We start from the raw sequence: 23202 nt of genomic DNA, 5'->3' as shown, positions 1-23202 counted from the left end.
GTAATTTGATCCATGCAAAAATGCCACATATTCAGACTTTGGAAATAGATCAATCAACAACAACGGTACCAGAGGGTCTCAGGTAAATGTGCCCATCAACACAAGAAAACCAAGCAAGAACTCACCTCTACACCCATCTCCCCACCACTCGTCGGTACCTCCCCAGATGGCCAGGACGCCAGCCAGGAGTACCGACGGTTAGGTGAGTTGAACCCACATGCCATTTGCTGCTACTTTCACAACAGGGCTGTCCACATACGCTGGGCATACCTGCTCTTACGATCAGTCGAGTGGGTTCTAGAAGACCATCTACTCTTTGTTATTGTTAGTCCTGGTAGTCTTTTTGGTGTGTGCATCTAATGTTTTAACGTGTGTTATACATGTTTTTCTAGAGCGGTGCTTCATTTCCCCTGAGCCTCTGCCAGGTGGGGTGAGGCCATCTGACCTTACATGTTAAGGTAAGATTCTACGAACATTTGGTATACTGAAACTTTTGATCCAAGTGTACTTAATAATTTTTGTCTGCACCCACATGGTGCCTTTTCTAATTATTAGTTTACCCAAATCATATTTTATGGTTGGAAGTCCGAGCCCATATATCATATTTAAACCTCTCCTCACCTTTTTTCCCACAGTGCCTTGCACAGACAGTAAGGATACCCAGAACCTACAGGTGACTGTTCGCACTTGTTTCACGTTTCTAGGGTTAGGCTTTTTTCTCACATGGTGTAGTAGCTTTTAAATTGTTTTGGTCCTGAAGAAAGCATTTCTGACATAATCTGTCATTCATATGCTGAAACTAGTCGACCACCTCTTGTCCCGAGGCTGTCCACATAATTAGACAGCCCGCGGGCGCACTGTTTTTAATGTTGGTATGGTAAGCACATTTGAATTAAAATCCTCGTTTGGTGCTTATTCTTAACCAATTTTAAACCCACTTATTCTGGTTTCTTTTCTTGACACCTTCTTTAGCACTGCACACCCCAGTCCCATCTTTCTTTACCACGTATTTACATCTAGTGGTATATCACACTGTCATCTCTCTTTTCTAGTGAGGATACCCCCTACCACCGGGTTTACCTCCTAGGAGAGTTGTTCAATCCTCTGACGGGTGGTACGGATAAAATCCCAAATGATGAAGGGCGCATCCGAATGGTGACTGATGGGTATTTTTCCTCATCCACAGAGAGCTCTCTGGGACATAGCCTGGGTGTAGAGGTGAGTTCTTGCTTGGTTTTCTTGTGTTGATGGGCACATTTACCTGAGACCCTCTGGTACCGTTGTTGTTGATTGGTCCTTTTGGGGATAGTACCCAGAGCCTGGTCTTTAAATATTTCCCCTAGGTCCCCTTCCACCGTTTTGTGTTTGTCGTTTGGAAATAGATCACCTTTCTGGGGTATTTTTTTACTTGAGAGGAAATAATCACACCTCTCTGCTTTCTTTGAGTGCAAAAGGCCACTTTGTTTTACAACTGGCAAGCAATGTACCTAGCTGTTTGGCTAAGCTGCACAAGCTACTCCGTCAAATGGGCTAACATTGGTTCTAAACCAACCCACCTGCCCTAAGTAACTCCCACCATCCCACCCTGAAACACTTTTGAACTGCACGCAAGCTTTGAAATGCTCTAAGTCCTTGGGGTCCTCATACCAGAACCCACATTAACCATCTTGTTGAGGCCGACTGCTCTTGGACTAGGTCCTCGTCTTTGCCTCATGTCTTGACTACCCTTATCTTTTCCCCAATCAGCTGAACAGTTTGCCTTCCTCCACCACCAGAAAGACCCTCCCTGCGATGTCACTTCTGTCCTTCAACCCCAGAGCTTTTTAGGGTGTTTCATCCAGCCTTCCAGTGGATGTCAACCCTTCTAAACAAAGGTTATTGCCCTTGTGAGACAAGGGCACCCTTTCGTGCCTGAACAAAAGCAAGGACTCAAAAATAATGATCTGCTGAGCTTTCATCTGCAACCCTCTGTCCTTGCAGAGACCAGTCATTTCTCTATTCAGCTCCTTCCTGGCTTTATCTCAGCTGCCTGCTTCGTGCCCCTCTACATCCTACCAGACAACAGCATAGTCCTGAAAACATCTGCGGAAACCGAGCTAATCGTCTGCATTTCTATGTCCCACTTCATGGACTTCATTAAATCCAGCTCAGTATATTTTAAAATATAATTCTCACCTATAAGAATGATGAAAACATCTGCCCAGCCCCAGTTTGTTGTGTACTCTTACAAGGCTGACACCTGTTGCCCCAACGCATCCTACCAAGAACTTACCAATGAACCCTGGCACTATCTTTTTCCAACTCCTGCTGATTGCCTCCAAATTGTCCCTCAGCCTGCACCCTAGCCCACATCACCACAGAGGGACCACAGATCCCTATACCCCAAGGTGAGCCTCTGCACAAGGAGCACCTTCCAACAATGTAACATCCTGTTAGTTCTTTGCTTGCCAAACATACCTCAGCAAACCTGCTCTGCCACCTACCCAAACCATTCAGTCTGTCTTCTCTCATCCCCATTCAGAAACTCTCCTTCGCTGCTCCTAACCAAAACAAGTGGGTGCTTATGTTCAGTGATGGCAAGCATGGCTCCTGTAAGCATCTTCTCAGTACTCCCAGTACTTGCCCCAATCTTACTGCGGAACCTTTATCATGCAAGAAAATGGGGCCCTCACCCCAACCCCTTAACTCCAACAAGACCTGCAAGTGTAACCAAGGGTCAACCTATGTGTCACCTAAACAGTGTAAGTGCACCACTGCCCCTTACCCCTAAGGTCAGTCCTAGGCTTCCTCATATCAATCAATCAATCAATCAATCAATCAATCAATCAATCAAGGGGTTTATAAAGCGTGCTACTCAACCGGGAGGGTCCCAAGGCGCTACGGGGGTGGGGTTGCAGCTCCGGATCAGTTGAAGAGCCAGGTCTTGAGGTCCTTCCTGAAAGTGTGCAGGGTGGGGGAGCATCTGATGTTCACTGGGAGCTTGTTCCAGGTCTTGACCACGATGTAGGAGAAGGCTCTCCGGTCTGTTCTGTTTCTGCAGTTGCGGAGGACCTCTGTCAGGGCGAGGTCAGCGGACCGGAAGTTCCTCTTGGGTGCATGGAAGGATACTCTCTCATTTAGGTATTTGGGTCCGATGTTGTGGAGGGATTTGTAGGCGTGGGTGAGGAGTTTGAAGGTTACTCTCTTCTCAACGGGGAGCCAGTGGAGGTCTCGTAGGTGCTGGGTCATGTGTTCGTGGTGCAGTATCCCGAGGACGAGTCTGGCTGCGGCTGCGCACATGCACTGTGAAACCGTTTGTATGCAACTCTAGGTTTGCCATCACCCTCCCTGAACTACCTTTCCCACCTACCATCTCTAAAACCCTAATACGCTGAAAACACCAAACTGAAGATTGCTCTGTAGAGCTGCATCTGCAGGTGAAAGGCCATGCGACTCTTACCTGCTATATTATAGCCCTCAAGACCCTGATCATAATAAGACGCCTTGAGGGGCACCCTGCCTTGCTTTCGGGACCAGCTATCTAACACCATAGAATGCAATACTAGCCAGCTTTCCTCCTATGCTAATCGCAGATAAACTACTCTCTAATTGACCCAAAATAAATTCAAGCATATTCAGCATGTCCTCGCTTTTCAACCATAACCCCTTCTTTTCACAGCTAAGCCTTCTGGCACCCAATGCTGTTGGTACATCTTCCTTGTGGACATTGCTAGTGAATATTCCACAAGAAGATATGCTTTCACAGTCTGATGTCCCACTGGTCTTCTGGAACACAAAGACCTTCTTTGTCCACACTCTGGGTCAAATCAAGGAACCCTTCCGCTGTGAATGAGAAAGTGCATCAGCTACTCCGTTGTATAGGCCCACAATGTGGTTAGCTATAAAACCGGAGGTTTTCCTCCAAGCATTTCAAGACCAATTCTCTCAGAATCTTCAACATCCGAGCATCAGACAGAGTCACCCTGTTTACCACCTGCTAAAACTGTTGCATTGTCAGACACAAATGTCACCCTCCTGTTCCTCCAGTCTGCGTCCACTTCCATTGTCATCCTCAATCTCTCACACTCTCCTGTTACCACTGCTGTCCCAATGACAAGAAAATCATCCAAGTAATGAAGAAACTGCTCTGACACAGTTACTGTGCGAACCATCCATTTGAGGAAGGTACTACATTTTTCATGCACTTCGCATGCAACTGAACCTCTCATAGACATGAACGTGTCAACAAAGTATCTTCCCTGAAATGGTATTCCTAATAAATCAAGCTCATTTTGGTGCACTGACACTAGGCAAAAACCCAATATAATATATGCCTTCACCATTTGGCCCCAGCCTGCACCTCCACACTAACTTAATGGCTGTGTCTTTGCTGGTTGGCATATGACACCGAACACTCTGTTTGGTCGATGCAATCATTTACACATCTCCTATCAGGTTGTGACAGATATTGCATCACCATCAAGTTCCTCAATTTAGGAATCGGAAATGGCCCTGCTATACTACCCTGACCCACTTCTTTTCACTGTTTCTTCTACTAGTGTGGTAGTGCTCTTCCATCCCTTTGCAGGACTTCAGATTGTATGCTTGTCAACCCACCTGTGGACCCATGTAGGGAACGCGTAAACCAAAACGAAAACTCTCCCCCAAGAAAGCTGTTATTGTACTGTCAGCATATCTCTCCAACAATGGTAGCATTACCTCAGAGTCCACTGGAGTATCTGCCCATTGCCACCACTCATTTGCCATTACCCGTGCTCCATCCTGCTGGGAGTGGGTTGTCCCCTGCTGTGAACTGCAGCAGATGTGCCTGCCGCCACAATTGGAATAGTCATGTAAAAAGTCACAGGGTTCAAATAATAGGCTCCCTTTAGTTAAAGTTTCAACAGGCCCCCATAGAAGGTTGCTTGTCCATTTCCCTGATCCCATTCTGGGTGGGGCGTCTTGGAAAGGTGTCGTAAGGATAGGCAGACTACTCGCACCATGTGCCGTTTGCACAGGACTTGTAGGTGCCATGCACTGTAGCCAAAGCTCCTGATCAATATCCCCCATGATTTGTATGGCATGGTGCTTCTGCAGAGACTAAACTGCTCATCAAATCTTAACCATGCCAAGTCACCAAAACTGATTCGAGCTGCCTTAAGGAGATACATGTACTCCCTTAACACCTTGGCTGCTAGAGCAATTCCCGCTGGGTGCTGAAATATTCAGATCCCCATACTCCATGACGAGCTCAGCTCGTCATAAGCACACGACCAGTGTACTGCATGACGAGCTGAGCTCGTCATGAGCATCGAAGGGGTTAAGGCCAAACTCTGCCCTGGGGGCTTTCCACATAAGATGCTAGTGAAAATAGCGAATGCCCCTCTCCAGGTAACCATGTTACTGGGCACCTATGGCCCCTTAGCTAGCTCTCTTTCCTCTGCTTTCGAGCCTTCTTTGCTCACTGTCTACCTATAGACCAATTTAAACAAATCAATATACTTGTTTTCCCAAATCTTATTCTTGGTCGTCTGCATCAATTGACCACCTCAAGGGGCCATCTATGCCTGTATTCCGCAATTCACACATCACACCCATTTGTCATGGTTGCAGCCCAAGGAAGCCCCATTGGGGCATCCTCTGCCCTGATATTCTTCTACTTACCCATCTGTGTCACGGCAGAGCATTCATCCAGTGCTTAATGAACCCCTGCAATGTGTCCTGCACTTACCCCACAGTTGAGCCTTGCCTCTGCACCACATCACTGATGCGCCCCTCAAGATGATGATTTAGTCAATGCCATTCCTGCATGTACCTCTAGCTCTGACGTCAACCTTTCCTGCCCATGCCCCAGTGTCAGACCACTCTCTCACTGAAGAGGAGACCCCCAGCTGTAATCGCTATGGACAACACAGAGGTGCCCAGTCATAGCCAAAGTATCCTGTGGGTCTTTTCCATCCCTCCTCCTCGGTCAGCACCATGATCCATTCCTTACCACAAAGAACAGGAAAGCGGCCCTGTACTCCACCACCTATACAGACTTATTTGCACATGTTGACTGCAGTCCTTTTAGGGCTCCCCTTAGTGCTTATTGCCATATACGCCTCCTCCTTCATCCTTAGACCCTGTTCAAATTCTAAATTATTGCTCAAAAACCCAAGAAGGCCCTTCTTGGGGAGTGAACCCACAACAGGTCACCTACCCCACCCCAAAGAACTCTTCACACTGGACAAGTTTCTGGGGACCCCCCCCTCAAGCTTCTCCAGGGGCCTCGTCCTGCCATCGTCCTGTGTAGGCTCCCACCACCTGCCCGCACAGTTTCATGGACTTGAAGCTCTGACTTTATGATGATTCTCTGCAAGAAATGGCGCTTCAAAATCTGCAGCATCTCGCCCCAGTTCAGCCCAAACACTGGCTATTGGGTTTCCTAGCCCTCAAGAGAGTTGGTGCCTGCAGTGCCTGCATCTCATTGGTTCAAAAGGGAACGGTGCGATGATGACCTGGATTTCTGTCAAGACACTCTTACTGATGCATCCATCTCTTGGCTCCCCAGGCCTCTTCGTCCCAAGGGTGAGTAGCCACAGGGGGCTTCACACCAGACATACTGCATGATGTCGCTGACTTCCTGCCATGGCCACAACCCACAACAGGGCCAGCTGGGTCCATCTGGTCACCTCTGTGTGACTGGACACTGGCTCCTGCAGAACTCTTGTCAATCCCTGTCTGGCTGGTGTCGCTGTTCCTCCAACGAGCACCAGTGAGGGTCGCGTTAGCAGCCCCCACCAACATCCTGCTCAGGGTCAGCTGTGCTTCGATAACTGTGTCAAAAATTCAGAAGCTCTAGATATTCCCTTCAGCTTGGCCACATTCTCAAAGGAAGTTGATCTTGCTGCTGTATGGGCTGATGCTATGTGAGTGACCCTACGGCTGCCGCGCTCCCTGGCCTTCTTCCCAACCTTCGTGAGCGTGCTGCCCTGACCACGCTCATAATCCTGAATGTCAATTCAAGTCAAAGTAACTTTATTTCGGCCAACATGACCTAGAAAGTACAGAATTTACAGCGTTCATTTACGAAAAAACCTGAATGTAGTTTCCCTCTCTGGATTCTGACTCGTGATAATTCCCTCAGTAGATGCTCGAGTATTTATACCCGCAGGCGAGAACCAGCCCAACTGTAGATTTCAGGTAGCGCGCATGGTGTGGCACTGTCAGTGTGCATCCCACATGGGGACTAGGCATGCCATAAAACAACTACTAATCATTGTTTTGTATTGATCCTCTCTTTGTAGGCCTGAAGTAAATTTAAAGAAGTATTCAGGATGCATGAAGGATATCGAAGTGTCCCGTACGCCCTACAATTTACTGAGTAGCCCTGATTATGTCGGAATCACCAAAGGATGTGCGTTAGAGGTATGTTGGAATGTCAAATTGTTATGCCTGTTTAAGCCTTTCATGTTTGCATGCTCCTTAAACACATTTACAAACAGCAACACACTCCATGATAACATTTTTAGCGGGAGACCGCATAGATTCGCCAAATGCCAATTGCCCTTTAAAATGATAATGGTTGGCCTACAATAAAGTTTAAATGTGTGCAGTTGGAATTTATTTCTCTGAAAAAACTCTGCATATTCACAAAGTTGCAAAGGTTTACGCTTTCCTAATTTGCAGCAGTATCGTAACTTATGCAGTAATGCATGTAGGAAAAGGTTCCTGTGTACACAAAAATCTGCAGCTTCCACTGCACGTACAAAAACTCTGTAAACTGCATAGAAAAAGACTGCATGTATTTTCCATCTTTGTTGGGGTTGTTTGGCGTGACAATAACCTCACAAAAAACATGGAAAACGTATGCACAAATAATGGCAAAACTGACGCAGTAATCTTCATTAATTTTGTGAAAGCCAATTAAGTCAAGAAAAAACTTTGTAAACACCTGGGTATAATGATGTTTGTAAAAACTCTCTGTGTACTGAAAACAAATGCATGGTTATGCTTTTTGCCATTGTTCTGCCAAACGTTCAAGAAAAAGAAACATTCAAGTGGGTTAGTTCAATTCCTTCTTCTTTTTTATCCTGGGGCTAGGGCAGGTGTGGACACAAGTAAACCCCCCTAATAAGGCCATAAGGCATGGTACAACAAACACTTGTAGTATGGAAAAGCAATTACTTGCAACTAATCTAGAAGGGTGTCTTGGAACAGCAAACACTACTGCAGCTTTGTGAAAGACTTTGCAAGTACATGCATCCTACTCGAAAGGGACCACTAGTTGCGCCCTGCAGTACTACAGATTTGGGAAAGAGTTCTCAAATATTTATGTTCGAGTTAGGGGTTCATCTGGAGGCAGCTTGAAGTACTGGAGCTTTCTGGAAGATTTTTCAAGCATCTGTACCTGATTTGAAAGGACATCTATTAAGAACGTTCAATACTGCAGCTTTGTGAAAGGTCTGAACTATTTTTATAAATGTTTTTGCAATGTGCGTTAACTTCTATAACTGATGTTGCTTCCACCAAATCCAATGTTCATTAATAAAAAGGGCAATTTTGGTGAAAAGTGACTTTTTTTGCATTTAACCTTATATTGGTAATGGTTTCAGTCTTATCCAATAACCATGGGTACATTTTTCCAACAGAGTATAAACTTGTCACCATTCAAGCATGGATTTTCTCTATGAAATCTAGGTTTCGTGATTTAGAAAGCATGTGCGCAGAGTGACTTGTGTTGTCAAAATACAGTGACCTAATATGTACATCTCTACTATAGAAGAGAGGGGTAGTTCATGCTTTATTTGGACTTTACGACTCTGTACTTATTACCGTAGCTTTGTAATGCGCAACACTTCTTGAATATTACAGTTTGTATGTAGTTAGCTATAGAGTTAGGAAAATAGTAGATGCCTTCGTGCATGCCACACTGCTCCAAAGGGAAGGTATTTGCCATTTGTTTCTGAATGTTAGTGGCCTCACTGAAAACCGTGGCCTGGTGTAATACTGTAAGCCTCAACATTGTCAGATTATTTTCAACTGCCATCTCCCAAGAGTATATTATGTGTTTTGAGTTTAAGGTGAAGGTTTTGTCATGTGATGTTATTTCTCTCTCATTTCTACAATTTGGTGATATTTTATTGCGACTATCTCTTATGATGGTGCCAATCCTTGACATATTAAGGGCCATATGTATCATCCTGACCATTTGCGATTTCTAAATAGCGATTTTTAAGGAATCGCTATTTAGAAATCGCAAAATGGTATGTATTTAGGAAATCGCTTCTTTTTAGCGATTCCTTAACATTCCTAAATTGCGATTAGCAAATTGCTAATCGCAAATTTCCCATTCATTTCTATGGGCCAGGAGGCCCATAGGAATGAAGGGGTAATTTGCGATTAGCAATTAGCTAATCGCAATTTAGGAATATTTTCAAGGGTGTCACAAGAACACCCTGCTGCACCCCTGAAAATCACATGTGTTGGCATATGGCGCCCATACATGCCCTAAGGGCATGTATGAGCGTCATATGGCACCTTTGAATTTTAAATAAATTGCTTTATTAAAAGAATTCGCAATTTACCACCAACTAGAAGTTGGTGGTAATTTGCGAATCCTTATGGGCACTTTTGCATTAATTTTCCGTTGATACATTGCATTTGAGGAATCGCACAATTTGCGATTCCTTAAGTGCAATCGCAAAATAAGGAATAGCAAATTTTGCGATTCCTTATTTTGCTGTTAAAATGTGTCATACATACCATTTAGCAAATTAGCATTCGCAAAGGCCGAATTTCGGCCTTTGCGAATGCTAATTTGCTTGATACATATGGCCCTAAGTGTGTTAAGTCAGGAACTGTGTCTATCCATGGTATTATGGGGCCCTGGCCTTACAGCCCTATCTGTTTATATTGTGGGCGTTTGTAAGACAAAGCTGAGTATTCCTGCCATAGTGATGGCGGAACTCTCCGACACATGATTGGTGGTTCTGATAGTTGATGGTGATAGTAAATGTGCATGAAAGGCAGAATCCGTGCATGAACAGCAGTAGTAAATGAAAGTACTTGATGTAAATGTCAAGCTGATGCTTTGAGGCCAAACGCATTTGCTATAAACGAAAATGTAGTATTTCGAGTGAAAAACATGTGTTTGTGAAACTGACAAGCTTTTGTTTAGGCATCTTGGTTTTTATTGTTCAAAAAGTCTGTATTTTGATGGCGAACTGTTTATATTTTTGGGGAAACTAACGAGCTGATGTTTGTGAATATCGCTCCTGTATTTCCGAAATATATGTATTCTGATTTTTAATGCTGTCTTTGAGAGCCTTGTTACCCATCTTCAGTTTTTGTTTCCTCAAGTGCTTGCTTCTGTTGCTTATATTTCATGACTCGAATGTAGGAATTTTATCATGTACATGGATAAATATTGTATGTTTTCCTTACTTCTGTTTGGTGCCTGAGCATGTACGATTAGTGTAATCTGTATTACCTCCTCGTCCCTCCCTCGCTTCCATTCATTGCGCATTGAGGCGTGGAAGCGAGGGAGTAGGACTCCGAGTAATGCAATTACCGGTAAGTAATGGATGCATAGTCTCATACAAGATGTAAATTGAGTAGAAGAGTTGCTTTTTGCGCCATAAAGATGTTATTAGGCTGTGCTCTATATGGTCTGTGATTATATGAATGCTCTGCGGTGACAACATTTTAAAAATGTTTTATTAGGGAGGGTGACCATAAAACGCCCCTTTTGAGGGCAGGCTTGAAGGCACATGATGAAAGTATTGGAATGTTTCATAAGCGCCCTTTCAGAACCTTCGGATCTTAAGCCAATTTATAGGAAACTTTTTTAGTGCACAAAAGCCCCCACTACACCCGATTTTTTCAATATTTTCTTTTTCACTGAGGGAGACACCCCCCACACCCATTGGAGCACGTTAGGCGCATTCACTTCGCTCTCGCGCTCAGAGTAACTCCGTGCAGGTATTTACACCCCACCACTTTCAAAGTTGTCAAGCCACTGCTGATTAACTCAACACTAAAGGTTGTCAACAGTTTCAGTCGTCCTTATTTAAATAAGGAACATTTGCACCTTTTTGCTTCTGCAGTAGTCATTCCACCTGTGTGGAATAATCCTGAACCACTGCTCTCTGAGCTACACATGAAAGGTGTGAGCGAAACTTGCTATCCTGTTGTTCATGCTGTGCTTGTTCTGGGAATGTGGCTGCCGTTTGTGCTGTTAATATGCTGTCCTTGAGTTCTGTGTCCAAAGGACGTTTGCGTGGCTGTGTCTGTGTTTTTGTAGCTTTGCCGAGACTGAAGTATACTTGCACTTCTCCTGTAGTTTAGCTGTTATTCTTTGTCTTACTGAAGCTTAAGAAAGCCTTCCTACTTTGAAAGGGCCAAGTCTATAGGCTTTCTTTATGCTTGCTTTCCCAGCCTAACTACAGTGTTTGTCTTTTTCTTACACAGAAATTATACACAGTCAGCTTTCCTAAACCTGGATTTATTGAACTGCCTCCTGCCTCGTTTGACACTGGCTCTGAAATCAACCTGTCATTCAGCACAAAGAACGAGTCTGGGATCATCCTTTTTGGCAACGGTGGGACGCCCTCTCCTCCAAGGAGAAAGCGAAGGCAGCTCGGACAGGTACACCACCCGCGTCATCCTCTGCCAGACCTCGTTGGGGTAAACATGTGGGACTAGGTAGTATAAACTAGGCACCGGTGCGGTGCACCCGCGCACTGACGGAGTAATGCACGTGCAGCTTTTGTGCAAAATTGCACGGTTGGATAAGACTATAGGGCCATATGTATCAACAAATCCTGTTGCGATTCCTAAATAGCGATTTTTAAGGAATCGCTATTTAGGAATCGCAAAATGGTATGTATGAAGAAATTCGCTTATTTTAGCGATTCCTTAATCTTCCTTATTTGCGAATTCGCATTTTGCGAATTCGCAATTACGGAATAATTTCCAATGCATTCCTGTGGGCCAGGGGGCCCATAGGAATGATTGCGAAATAATTCTCAAATTGCAAATTCGCAATTTGCTAATCGCAATTTGAGAATTATTTCAAGGGTGCAGGGGTGTTTCAAAGACACCCTGCTGCACCCCTGAAATGTACATGAGTGTGCATATGAGGCACATACATGCCCTATGGGCATGTGTGTGCATCACATGCCACCTTCAAAAATGCCAAATTGTACATTTTTAGAAGAATTCGCAAGTTACCATCAACTACAAGTTGGTGGTAATTTGCGAATTCTTAACCATAATTCGCAGCCCAAAAATGCTACATACATAGCATTTAAGGAATCGCAAAATTGCGATTCCTTAAATGCTATGGCAAAATAAGGAATCGCAAATCTTTGCGATTCCTTATTTTGCGAATGTTTCATACATACCAAAACATGCAAAAAGGCCTTTTGCGTTTCGCAAAGGCCGAAATTCGGCGAATTTCGGCGTTTGCGAATCAAAAAAGGCTTGATGCATATGGCCCTATGTGATATAGGGACGCTGGTGAAGTTGTTGGCAGTTCCACTGTTTGATCCCGACAGTGAAGTGGTTATTAAATGCATGTGCTTAATTTGACACGCAGACTTAGTTCTAAGAAAGTGAAACTGGTCTAAGAACAGAAGGTGCACATTAATAGGGCGAGTCAAATGCAGAATCCACCTACCTCACCTTTTATTTTGCTCTCTAATCTTTTTGCTTTAATTTTTCAGGCCTTCTATGCTGTGTTGCTGAACAAGGGGCGAATTGAAGTCCAGCTCTCCACAGGCCTGCGGGAGCCCCATAGGATCACCATCAAGTCTGGGGAGTTTCACGATGGCAAGGAACATTCAGTCCGGATCGAAAGAACCAAAGGGTAACGGAAATAAACCTATCACTTATTGGTAATCTTCATTACTCCTACCTAGCCCACCCCCCTCTCGTCATGGTCAGATCTTGGCAGAGACCTATTTGAACAGGCGAAACCGTCAGGGACAGGAACAATAACAAAAGGTCGACTTATGTTGCGAGGAATTAAACAAAAAAGAAGGATGGGCGAATGGAACAATGCATACAACTTAATACCCTATTCCATGCGGTTTTTACCACATATATTTACCATTTGCTGTAACCTGGTGCTAAATGTATAGAGGGATGGGGGCATGGGGTAGTGGGTGAGATATTTGGATTGGGGTGGGAGGCGTAGGGGACAAATGGAAGTTAAAAAAAGAATTGTAAGCAGGGGTACCCACTGTTAAATTTAAAAAAAACAAGATCGATGGCTGCTACTACAGCCACGTCCTCATAATAATAATAATTCATATTTGTAAAGCTCGACCATATCACTCCCTTAAGGATTTCAAGGCGCTTGGGGCAGTCAGGGAGATCTAAGTTTCTTGGAAGCTACTGGCCCACTTACAGCCACCTCCCTCCAACAGTCACCCATGTAAACACAGGAATGGCAAGTGAGGTGGTGAGTGGTGCATGCGTTTTGCTACAATTCTGCCCTAGCTGCTTATGCACTGGTTAATTTGTAAAAAAAAAAAAAAATGACCAAGGTTCTCATCAGCAGGAAGCTTGCACAAGCCCATATCTCCTGTTGGCGCTGCCTAAAACGGAACCAACTACTAACCATGACAATGGGGAGAAGATCCAGCCTCATGGCCAGAGCTACCGGCTTCATGCCTGGGGAACGAAGTTTGAGTTTCGGCATCAACTCAACATCATGTGATTTTGGGCAAATCACATAATCCCCTTGTGCCATAAATGAATGTGTCCTTAACTGGTGCTCATGAAAAGGGCAGTTGTTGATGATTAAGTACCGGTGCTGAGTACTGAAAACCACCTGCTCAAATTAAGCACTATGGCATCCCAGTCTGCCAGTAAAAAATAATTTCTGCCACCTCCAGATTAGTATATGATTTTGTATTTTTACATTCAAAGGGAGAAGTTATAGGCACCAAAAGAGTTATGTGGTCGCTTGTCAGCAAGAGCTGGAAGTGGTGACCAAGTTCGCCTCACCTTTTGCTCAGTAACATGGTGCCTGTGGGGATCGACATGGCCATGCTGGCCCTTTGTGCATGCACGTTTTACCCAGTGGACGGCTAGTCGAAGGGCTTGCTTTAGGGCTAGATGGGGTGCCATGATTCAGCCCTGAAAGAGTGTAGGAAATATATTTAAAAGACTGTGCTAGATTGTGCATTGTTTCTGTACTCTGACGTTGAAGGGGGGCTCAATCACTCTCTCCCTAAAATTGAAGAGGGTCAGGCTTGGGCCCCACTTTTGCATGGTGCAAGATGGGTCTGGTTTCAACGTGTTTGCCAGTCCTGGCTCTGGGTCCCAGTTAAGGCATGGGGTGAGATCTTGCGGGAGAAATGTCCATGAGGACATCCTTGGACAGATCGCTCTCTAGTGGGCTGATAACCACATGCTCACGCCCACCCCTGAAACAACATCAGGACAGGTGACAGTGCTAATACAATGGAATCAGGCACATGCGCTTACCTCCAGTGCCTAACAATGTGTGCCAGTGGTACTTATTATGCAGCATGGCCTGTGCACCACCTGACACATCATTGACAATACCTTTCCAATGGCATCTTTACAAATTAAAACAGTGCATGAAAAGCTTTGTGGACCACTTATGAGGCACGGGCACATTTCACTGTGTATTTGTATTTCTGGGATTTGCTAACACAACCCTATTGCTTACAATAGCCACTGTAAGGTCTTTGGGTCAACCTCTTTCACCCACTGGCATTTTTCATCCAACCTGTTTTAGCTTTATCTTGATACTATGACAATCCCATCACGTAGTGCTTAATTTGTAAGAAAAACAAGTGTCATGGCTCTTTTCAGGAAGCCACTGCAGCTAGCTCCACACATGGCCCCTGCCATGCTGCCAATAATAGTAACAACACAACTCCTAACTGTCACACTCCTACAACTGTGACAGTTCAGACTATTTCAGGCCCCCAAAGCTATAAGATTGGCTTGGGCGGTAGGTAATAGTGATTTTAATGTATTTTGAATTAAATTATAACTGTTGTTGTGGTCATCTCTAAACAACTATACCACAAGAGAGATACCCTGGGTATCTCTCTTGTGGTATAGCTGTTAATATAAAAAAGGGCATTGAGATATCTGGGTCGGTAAATATGGGCCCTTAGACCCTCATTCAATTATGTTTTTTGGCATCTCTAAACAACGCCACCCTGTGGAAGACTGTCATAAATGCTGGTGTTGACAGTCATAAGTGCTGGTGCCAATCACCGGAAACCACTCGCACAAATTAAGCACTGCTTCAGCCCAGTGCCGTACTGGTTCATCTCTCACCTAAAACTACTGGTTGTTTAGGTTTGCCCATCTACCTCTACTCAAGTGCTTCTGTTGAGCTGCATGGGAGACTGTTTTACCACTGTAGCCCTCTCACTAAACTACCGGCAACTCCTTCCCATGTGTCTCGCTCAAACCTCCTAAAGCAGCGTCCATTAGAAGTGGCAGCTATCATGGCTGGGGGGTAGCTGGGCTGGCCGGGGGGGGGGGGTTTCGCTGGGAGCGATCATGGGGGATGTGGTAGGGGGGATCGCGGGGGTGTTGTGGGGGGCGAATAAGAAAATAAAAATAAACGTACCTTTCCGCCGGGTCCTACGTCTCTGCTCCTGCTCCCCTGTCTCTGCTCCAGGAACAGGAAGCAGGCAGCCAGGCTCCCTCCCCTAAACGAATCTCAACGCTGCAATGCAGCGTTGTGAGTGGTCTGATCGCCGTGACACAGCGCTCAGCCATGGTCTGGAGGGGAAGAGCATGTTCTCCATGCAGGCTTTAATGCAGCCTGAAAAAGAAGGGGAAAGTGCGCATGACTGGTTTGGGTGGCCCGAGAGGGCTGACCAAACAGTCACTGCTCACCTAGGAGTGGGCAAACCACTTCTCCCCTGCCCCACTCGGAGAGCAGCCCCGCTCCGTCCGCCTACAAAGCAGCAGGAAGCATAAAATGATAATAACACAAAGTTATTATCATTTTATTGTTGTACTGTGTACGCCTCGTACTGCTTTAAAGCAGTGGGCGACCCTCCCTTGCCATAGATGAGGTGCCACTACTGTCCATTAGTACCTTTAAATCCACACCTTTACTAGTGCCTCTTTTTCTTGTTTCATCTAGGCACTGAGCTGTGCAAGATGTCAAGTCCTCGCACCAAAAGAGATTTTCTCTAAACTTTTAAATTACTTGGTGGGAGAGATGAGCCGTGAAAGTTGCATTGTCTGCAATTGGCTGAGTCATGGAAGCTAATCAGATGGAAAGCAACGTATTTAAATCGCCACAGTGAACAATCAATAGTTTGTGTTCCTTCCTCTTAAATGGCCTGTTCACAGCTTCTGCCGAACGAGTATCTGTTTTCAGCTCCAAGAGCCAGAAGCATTACTTTGTTTCTGAGGGAGAAAAATAAATAGTGCGAACCAGAGAATTAAGATCTTGGCAGATGGGACCCCAGGAGCTTCGAGAGGCCCACTGAGCCCAATCGAATTGCATTATACCGGAGACACTTCCCATTGTACCCAACCAGGCGCCAATCATGTCCATCCTGCCAGGCAGACTTCTCATTACTGTTGCCAGCACCCGTACTGCTTGTGCTACGGTACACTGAGAGTAGATGAGCAGGGCCGCAGTTTTCTGCCACCCCTGCGGCTATCCACCGCAGCTGTCCACAGTGCAGCTGGTCCGCTGGCACGGGGGTCCAGGTGGTGGGGCGGGGACAACATTTAACCCGAATTACGGGCTGTTTTTCTTCTTCAGAGGATGAGGAGTCAGATTCCTTGCTTGCATTAGGGCTCACGGCCCTCTCGCGCACCGCCACTTTACTTATGCATCGTTTTAGGGTGATCAGGGGGCATATTACCAACAACTAGCGATAATTATCGCTATGTTGGCTTGGGGGGAAATTCCTATCGCCGCCCTTCACCTGTTTTTATTGCTGAGATACCTTGCTATTATCAAGGTTTATCTCAGAAGCGATAAAAAACGGGCGAAATGCGTGAATATCGCTGTCAATACAGCAATATTCAGGCATTACCGTGACAATGCTCTTAGCGATCTTATCCACCTCTCATTGGATAACATGGCTAAGAACTGGTCAGGGCAGGTGTTAGCTTTTGGAGATATTCGCGCTTAGCGCGAATATTTCCAAAACTACGCCTGTGTTGATCATAGGCGATAGCTATTGCAGCAACTGTTTTCAGTCTCTGACATTTTGGCACGCCCACTTTGCATTTCATTAGCGATAATTATCGCTGACATGCAAAGCGGGCCCCAAAATGCCCGCTATCGCCTACGAGCTGTCGCTAACTGGTGTTAGCGACAGCTTGGTAATAGGGCGAGAAAATTATCGCCGCTTTAGTGGGAAAATGTCCAGCTAAAGCGACGATAATGGCCCTTGGTAATATGCCCCCAGAATTTTAAAGCCACAAAACAGGACATTTCACAAGCATAGAAGAAGGACTACAATTTTACCTCTAGTGCTCGCTTGAGGTAAAATTGTAGTCCTTCTTCTCCTCAGCAGAGAATTACAGAACAGGCGGCTAGAACATACATAAAGTTCGATTTTTAAACCCAGTAGCTTGCCTGTTAAATTGATTCTTGAAACAACTGCTAACTATCCCTGCTTTGTAAAACATAAAAATGCACCTCCTGCCGTTTTCAGATGGCTCTCTCTGAAAACCGTGACGTGAGCTATATTTTTTTGTAATCTGCCGGGACAGCTAGTGAAAAACTAGGACCGTCCTGGCAAATCCGGGACGTGTGGTCACCCAACATTGTTTACGGATGAATGAAAAAGGCATTGAAGGACAGAATGAAGAACCAATGAGGTTATTTCTAGGACCCTCTCAGATTGTGACAAAAGAGCAGGGAGGTTAAGTTACAGATTGGCTAGCAATACTACCGATGACGATGAACATTCACCTGAAAAGGAGACAAAACCGAAAATAATAAAATTGTAACTGAAATGCTTATCGGAGTAACTAGAAATTAGCAATAAATTATCAGTAAATCATAGAAGATACCTCTTAGTGGGATTTGAGCATTAAAAAACCAGGCAGAACTGGGTAAACTTTGGATGAAGTGGGATTTAGATACAAACAAACCAGTGAAAAGATAGGTTCGGCACATTTCAGGTCGAACAGCTAACACAGCATGAAAGTGAGGATTGTGTAAGGTCCATTACAAAAGTGACAGGCAATAGGTGAAAACACGAGGGGCAACAGCAGCAAAGTAACAGGTGGTTTCATTATGGGAAAGGAGGGATGTGCAGTCTGCCATGGGAAGACATTAATGGCCTCACTTGAGGTTGCCTAGTGTATCTAGGGGCATTTCCCTACACAATGACTCCCAGTAAATGACCGGAGCCACTTTGAGGGAAAAATGAACTGCGTCAGCATGTTCGCCATGCCAGCAGGATGGACCATTCGTCCTTTATGATGTTCCTAAAGCCAACTACTAATAAATGCCCTCCACACACTGGAAGCTTTAATCCTTTATGAGAAGGATAATTTAAGGGTATTTGTCCGGACTGGAATTGTTTACATGGAGGTTCACACGGACAGAAAGGAAGCCGGTGGAAATGGCGTCTGAGGGGCTATCCGAATTAGGGATGCCCATCCACCATCATTTGAACTGACATCCGGTTTTCTGAAAACGTTTTCCCAATGGCAGATCAGTGTCGGCTCAGCCATCAGCATTCATTAGTCCCACACTTCACTCAGAGGGGGAACAGAGAGGTAGGAGGACGGGACACCGTCTCTCAATTGCAGATTTCCCATCTCTACTCTTCTGTAAATGAGAGTTGAAGGTAGTGCTAGACAATAAGGTCTGATGGAAAGCTATTGGTGGCAACAGCACAGACATATTATAGGCCTTTCTTTTTCATTGCTAAAGCTCAGGGGCCAGATCATATAATTTGCATCAGGGGAGGCTGATTTTGCACCGGTACAAGGACTTGTGAAAGAACCATGAAATAAGAATTTCTCGGTGTGAATGCAAGCAATGTAATTTTTTATATTTTAGTCCGAGCTAATGTTGCTTTTACATGTGTATTTCTCTGTGAAATTGCTAAGCTTCAGTCCATATGCTGGTATCTGGTCCCTGGCTCGACACTGCATACATATTGAATGGACTGAAATGATGTGGTTGTAACATTGTTTTTTTTTGTTTTTTTTTTAATGTTCAGAGCGTTTACTGTCCAGGTGGATGAAGAACAAGGGCAAACACACAAGATAAATGGTGATAAGGCTATCAATGTGAAAAGACTCTTCGTGGGAGGAATTCCCCCCCACTCGCAGCCCGCCCCACTGAGAAACATTCCGCCTTTTGATGGATGCATATGGAATCTAGTGATTAATACAGTGTAAGTTTTGCTGCTAGGAGCAGCTGCTGCATTACTTATACGTTGCTGCATGATATCCTTGCTTGAACAGGTTTTTACCCGTTTTAAAGGCTATGGGGTTGAAATGCAATATCTTCAGATCAGATCCTCAAATGAAGCTTCTTATTGACCTTCACTTAGTGGAACAAATATGCACAGACGTGGGCTCTGTAGCCCACTGGTTCCAATAACCAAATCTGCCCCTCACTGATGATGCCCAACAAGGACAAAAGCAGTCCTGTGGTTGCTTGTGTTCCTCTACAGTGATTACATGGTCTACCAGTTTGGGACTTTTGGAGCAGGACCAAGGCAGATTTGCATATGATTGGTCTCTAGCTGTAATAGATTCTGAAAATGATTGACTCAATGACGCCTGCATCACTACCAGCGGTTGAGAGTAATTCAAGCATTCTATCCACTACCTTTTTATTTTTCTCAAGCAAGCAAGCAAGCATCACACCAATCAGGCTTCCACCTTCAATTATGGGACCAGAACAGGTATTGTGGAAATGTGATGCCATCCAAACTAATGCCTTCTGAGAAGACTGCCAACATGCGATTCACTTGTAATGGTGTTTCTTGGAATGGTACTGGGCCAGCCATTTGCTTGTGGACGGTTGGCATTCTTGTCTATTTCATTTGCAGACTTCGGTGGCTTTCCTTCCTATTGTTGTGCTGTGTTTGGCCCTCTCCTCGAGCATAGCTATCTTACAGTATTTGTAATTGGATGCATCGTATCCTTACACTGTTTATATTCGGAGAATTACTTTTTCCATTTTCTTTGAGCACTCCTAAGGATTGCAATTGCTTTCTTTCTCTCTCCCCTACGTGCTGTCTTTCATGCCCCACAGCTTCCTTGTTGCTCCTGCAACTTGTCTGAATCTTCCCCTTCCATCCCACGGCATTTTTTGTGGCTTTCTTTCTACTACGGGTCTATGCTAGCTCCTCCGTCTCTCCCTTCTGGTCCTCCCCGCTCAGTTGCATTGAGATGTTCCTTTCATTCCTTCATTGCTCACCTACCCTTCCCTACTTTTTTCATTTGCATTTCATTTTATCTTTCAGTGGGCCTATCAGATGCATTTGCGTTCCTACTGGTTATTTATTCTCATTAACCCCTTCAATGCTGATGACGAGCTCAGCTCGTCATCTGCTATGGCGCTCGTATGCTGATGATGAGCTGAGCTCGTCATGTAACGCGGGTTTTCGAAATACCCAGCACACAGCGGGAAAACCGCTAGCGCGCAAGGGGTAATGCAGTTTTGCACATGTTATATTTTTTAATTTACTGATCCCAGGCGGGTGTCCGTCATCTTGAAATAGTATATAAAAAAATAATATAAAATGATAGTTGCAACCTCATGACACTGCTCAGGCGTGCATATACATCATCATCATGGAGCTCGCCGTTTTGGATTTTTGTTTGTTTTGCCAATGCTGTTAAGAATCATCAACAACCATCAACCATTTTTTTTGTTTTTGTCAATGCTGTTCAGCCTCTGAAACAGCACTGCCAAATACAAAAGATCAGCTAATGCATTTAAAAGGAAACACCCAATGTGTTTGCCTAGGCTTGTTTTTTTTTGCTTTCAGTAGAAAATAATCAACTCTTTTCACATTGACCTGTGGCATCCCGAGTTACAATTGCAACCAGACAAGAACCACATTTGGCAATCTTTAGGTGAACAGATCTGAAAGCCAGGGCTCCAGTATTGAGCCATGCAGCCATTCACATGCGCCTGGTGGCTTAGTGGACTAATGCATCCACTGTAGGGGCCTGTGTTCGATCTCATGGTCATAAGTTCAAATGTCGGTGGGTCCACTCAGCCTTTAATCCTTCTGAGGTCGTTAAAATTAGTACCATTGAGTTGGGTAACAATAAACATCTGTTATACAGCGTCAAGTTACCTGTTGTGGTGAATGTGCGCTTTACAAGTTCACGTTATGTTATTTTTCGCATCACATGGATTTAAAACTTTAGACAATTCACCAATTTGTGGTTTATCTGCAGTAGAAAATCTTAAACCAAATGCAGGACAGTGAAAAGGATAGACACTTGCCCAGCACAAAGTTGCTGAGCACCTAAAAGCCGGTAAGTTTGCTTGTGTATTCAAAAACGTTTTGGCGGTCAGTTTGACTCTGAATATACAGGTGAAATTACTCTTGTAAAATAAAGGAAATTATTTCTTTTCATGATGTGGAACAAAAGATAGACAACAAGTTTCAAGTTTGTTTTATTTGATTCGGAACTCCGAAGAGATCCACAAAAAAGCAATGAATGCAACAATACAAGACCATTTTTACAAAAAAAAGAAAGAAGCACATTACAAAGTCACAATTTCTGAACAAAAGGCCAATACGGGTTACAAGAATCAATAATACATACTATGCAAGAAGAAAAAGCCCCTCAATAAATATCTAAAAAACATTTAAAAAAGTTAAAAACATTAAAACAAAACATCTCGTTAGGAGGGTTATTTAGAGCATGTACAAAAGCATTAGCAGTAAGAATACTCAATTTCAAGCAAATGTGGCGTAACCATTTGCGACGGAAAGGGAGCAGGGAGGGACATATAAATATGACATATGTCAGATCTTGTTTAGGGAAGTTGCAAAAGTTACAAGCTGCGGAAGTACCATACCACTTGGCCAAAAGTACATCTAAAGGCAAGAGATCTTGTCTTAACAGAAACCAGAATCGTCAGACACCATGGGATAGGTTCCAAGATATGTAGGGTTGCCTATATTTGATTACACAAGATGAGATAAATGGAGTAACTCCCTTCCTAGTTACAATATACTCCCTATCTAATCTGAAACTAAGTGCCCATGAGGCCCGTTTCAAGACTAGTTTTAATTGGCCCTGGGAGAGTGAGAAAAGGGAGGTCTCATCTAATTTCAGAAGTGTCACTGCCCTTCTGAAATTTTTTACAAGAAGGGAGAATTCATTAAAAGACCCCAATAGTTTGTCTTTCATTAGGCATCTTAATGTCCCCACTTCCCCTTTGGCCAAACAGGCAACCCAACGCACCAACCCCGCTAGGCCCTGGGCCCAGCTACTACGAGCTCCAAACTCCAGTCTGAAAGCGGCAGCTGTACATGAATTATTGGTAGTGGTTAGATTCCGGAAAATCTTCCCCTCTGCCAACTGCAAAAAACCCCATTGCCCCAAATCCACTATATCAAGTCCATATAGTAAAGTGGACGGGATCTTAGCACGAAATACCTCTAACAGGAAGGAGAAATGGCGCCTCCCTGTGGCTGAATAAAGGGCTTGTAAACTTTTGCCTTGGGCCACTGCTTTCCGCATGTTGTTATCAATATGGGGTTTCTCACTGGAGTTATTAGTTATTACTTTCCCCAAGAAAACATAACTATTTACAATTTCCAACTTAAGTCCCCCAACTGTCCATCCAAATTTCACAGATTTAGGTTTTTTATTGCCAACAATACACATTATTTTGCTTTTAGAAATATTTATTTTGAGAAAGTGAGTTTCAGCAAATAAATGGAGGGCATGCAGGCGGTTGTTTAAGCCTTTAGGCGTTAGATCCAACAATAAAATATCATCAGCGTAGAGTAAACTAGAAATCGCGACACCTCCCAGCGTAGGAGCTATTCCTTCGCAGGCAGCCAGAGTCATAGGGAGATTCAAGATATATAAAGAAAAAAGAATAGGGGCTAACAAACAACCCTGCTTGAGACCATTAACAGAGTAAATGACCCTAGATAGCCCTCTTTCTCCCCCAAAAGGACCTTACACCAAGTATCTGTGTGAAGTGCGCGCACCAGCTCTAACAAAATAAAAGGCATACCCAGCGCAGACAGCTTCCTC

The 23202-nt window shown here is 44.4% G+C and overlaps 1 protein-coding gene across 7 annotated transcripts in view; it reads left to right on the top strand.

Annotated features, from left to right (window-relative positions):
- Positions 1-23202, top strand: part of LAMA2 (laminin subunit alpha 2) — a 3858378-nt gene that overhangs the window by 3676321 nt on the left and 158855 nt on the right. For all 7 annotated transcript variants that reach the window (XM_086927001.1, XM_086926997.1, XM_086927002.1 and 4 more), the window contains 4 exons: positions 7269-7389; positions 11434-11610; positions 12690-12832; positions 19176-19352. In XM_086927001.1, coding sequence (XP_086783127.1) covers positions 7269-7389; positions 11434-11610; positions 12690-12832; positions 19176-19352 — 618 coding nt within the window. The remainder of the gene's footprint in view (positions 1-7268; positions 7390-11433; positions 11611-12689; positions 12833-19175; positions 19353-23202) is intronic.

This window comes from Lissotriton vulgaris, chromosome 6 (genome assembly GCF_964263255.1).
Source record: "Lissotriton vulgaris chromosome 6, aLisVul1.2, whole genome shotgun sequence".
In the NCBI taxonomy this organism is placed as follows: domain Eukaryota; kingdom Metazoa; phylum Chordata; class Amphibia; order Caudata; family Salamandridae; genus Lissotriton; species Lissotriton vulgaris.
This window is presented reverse-complemented; position numbering and strand designations above follow the sequence as displayed.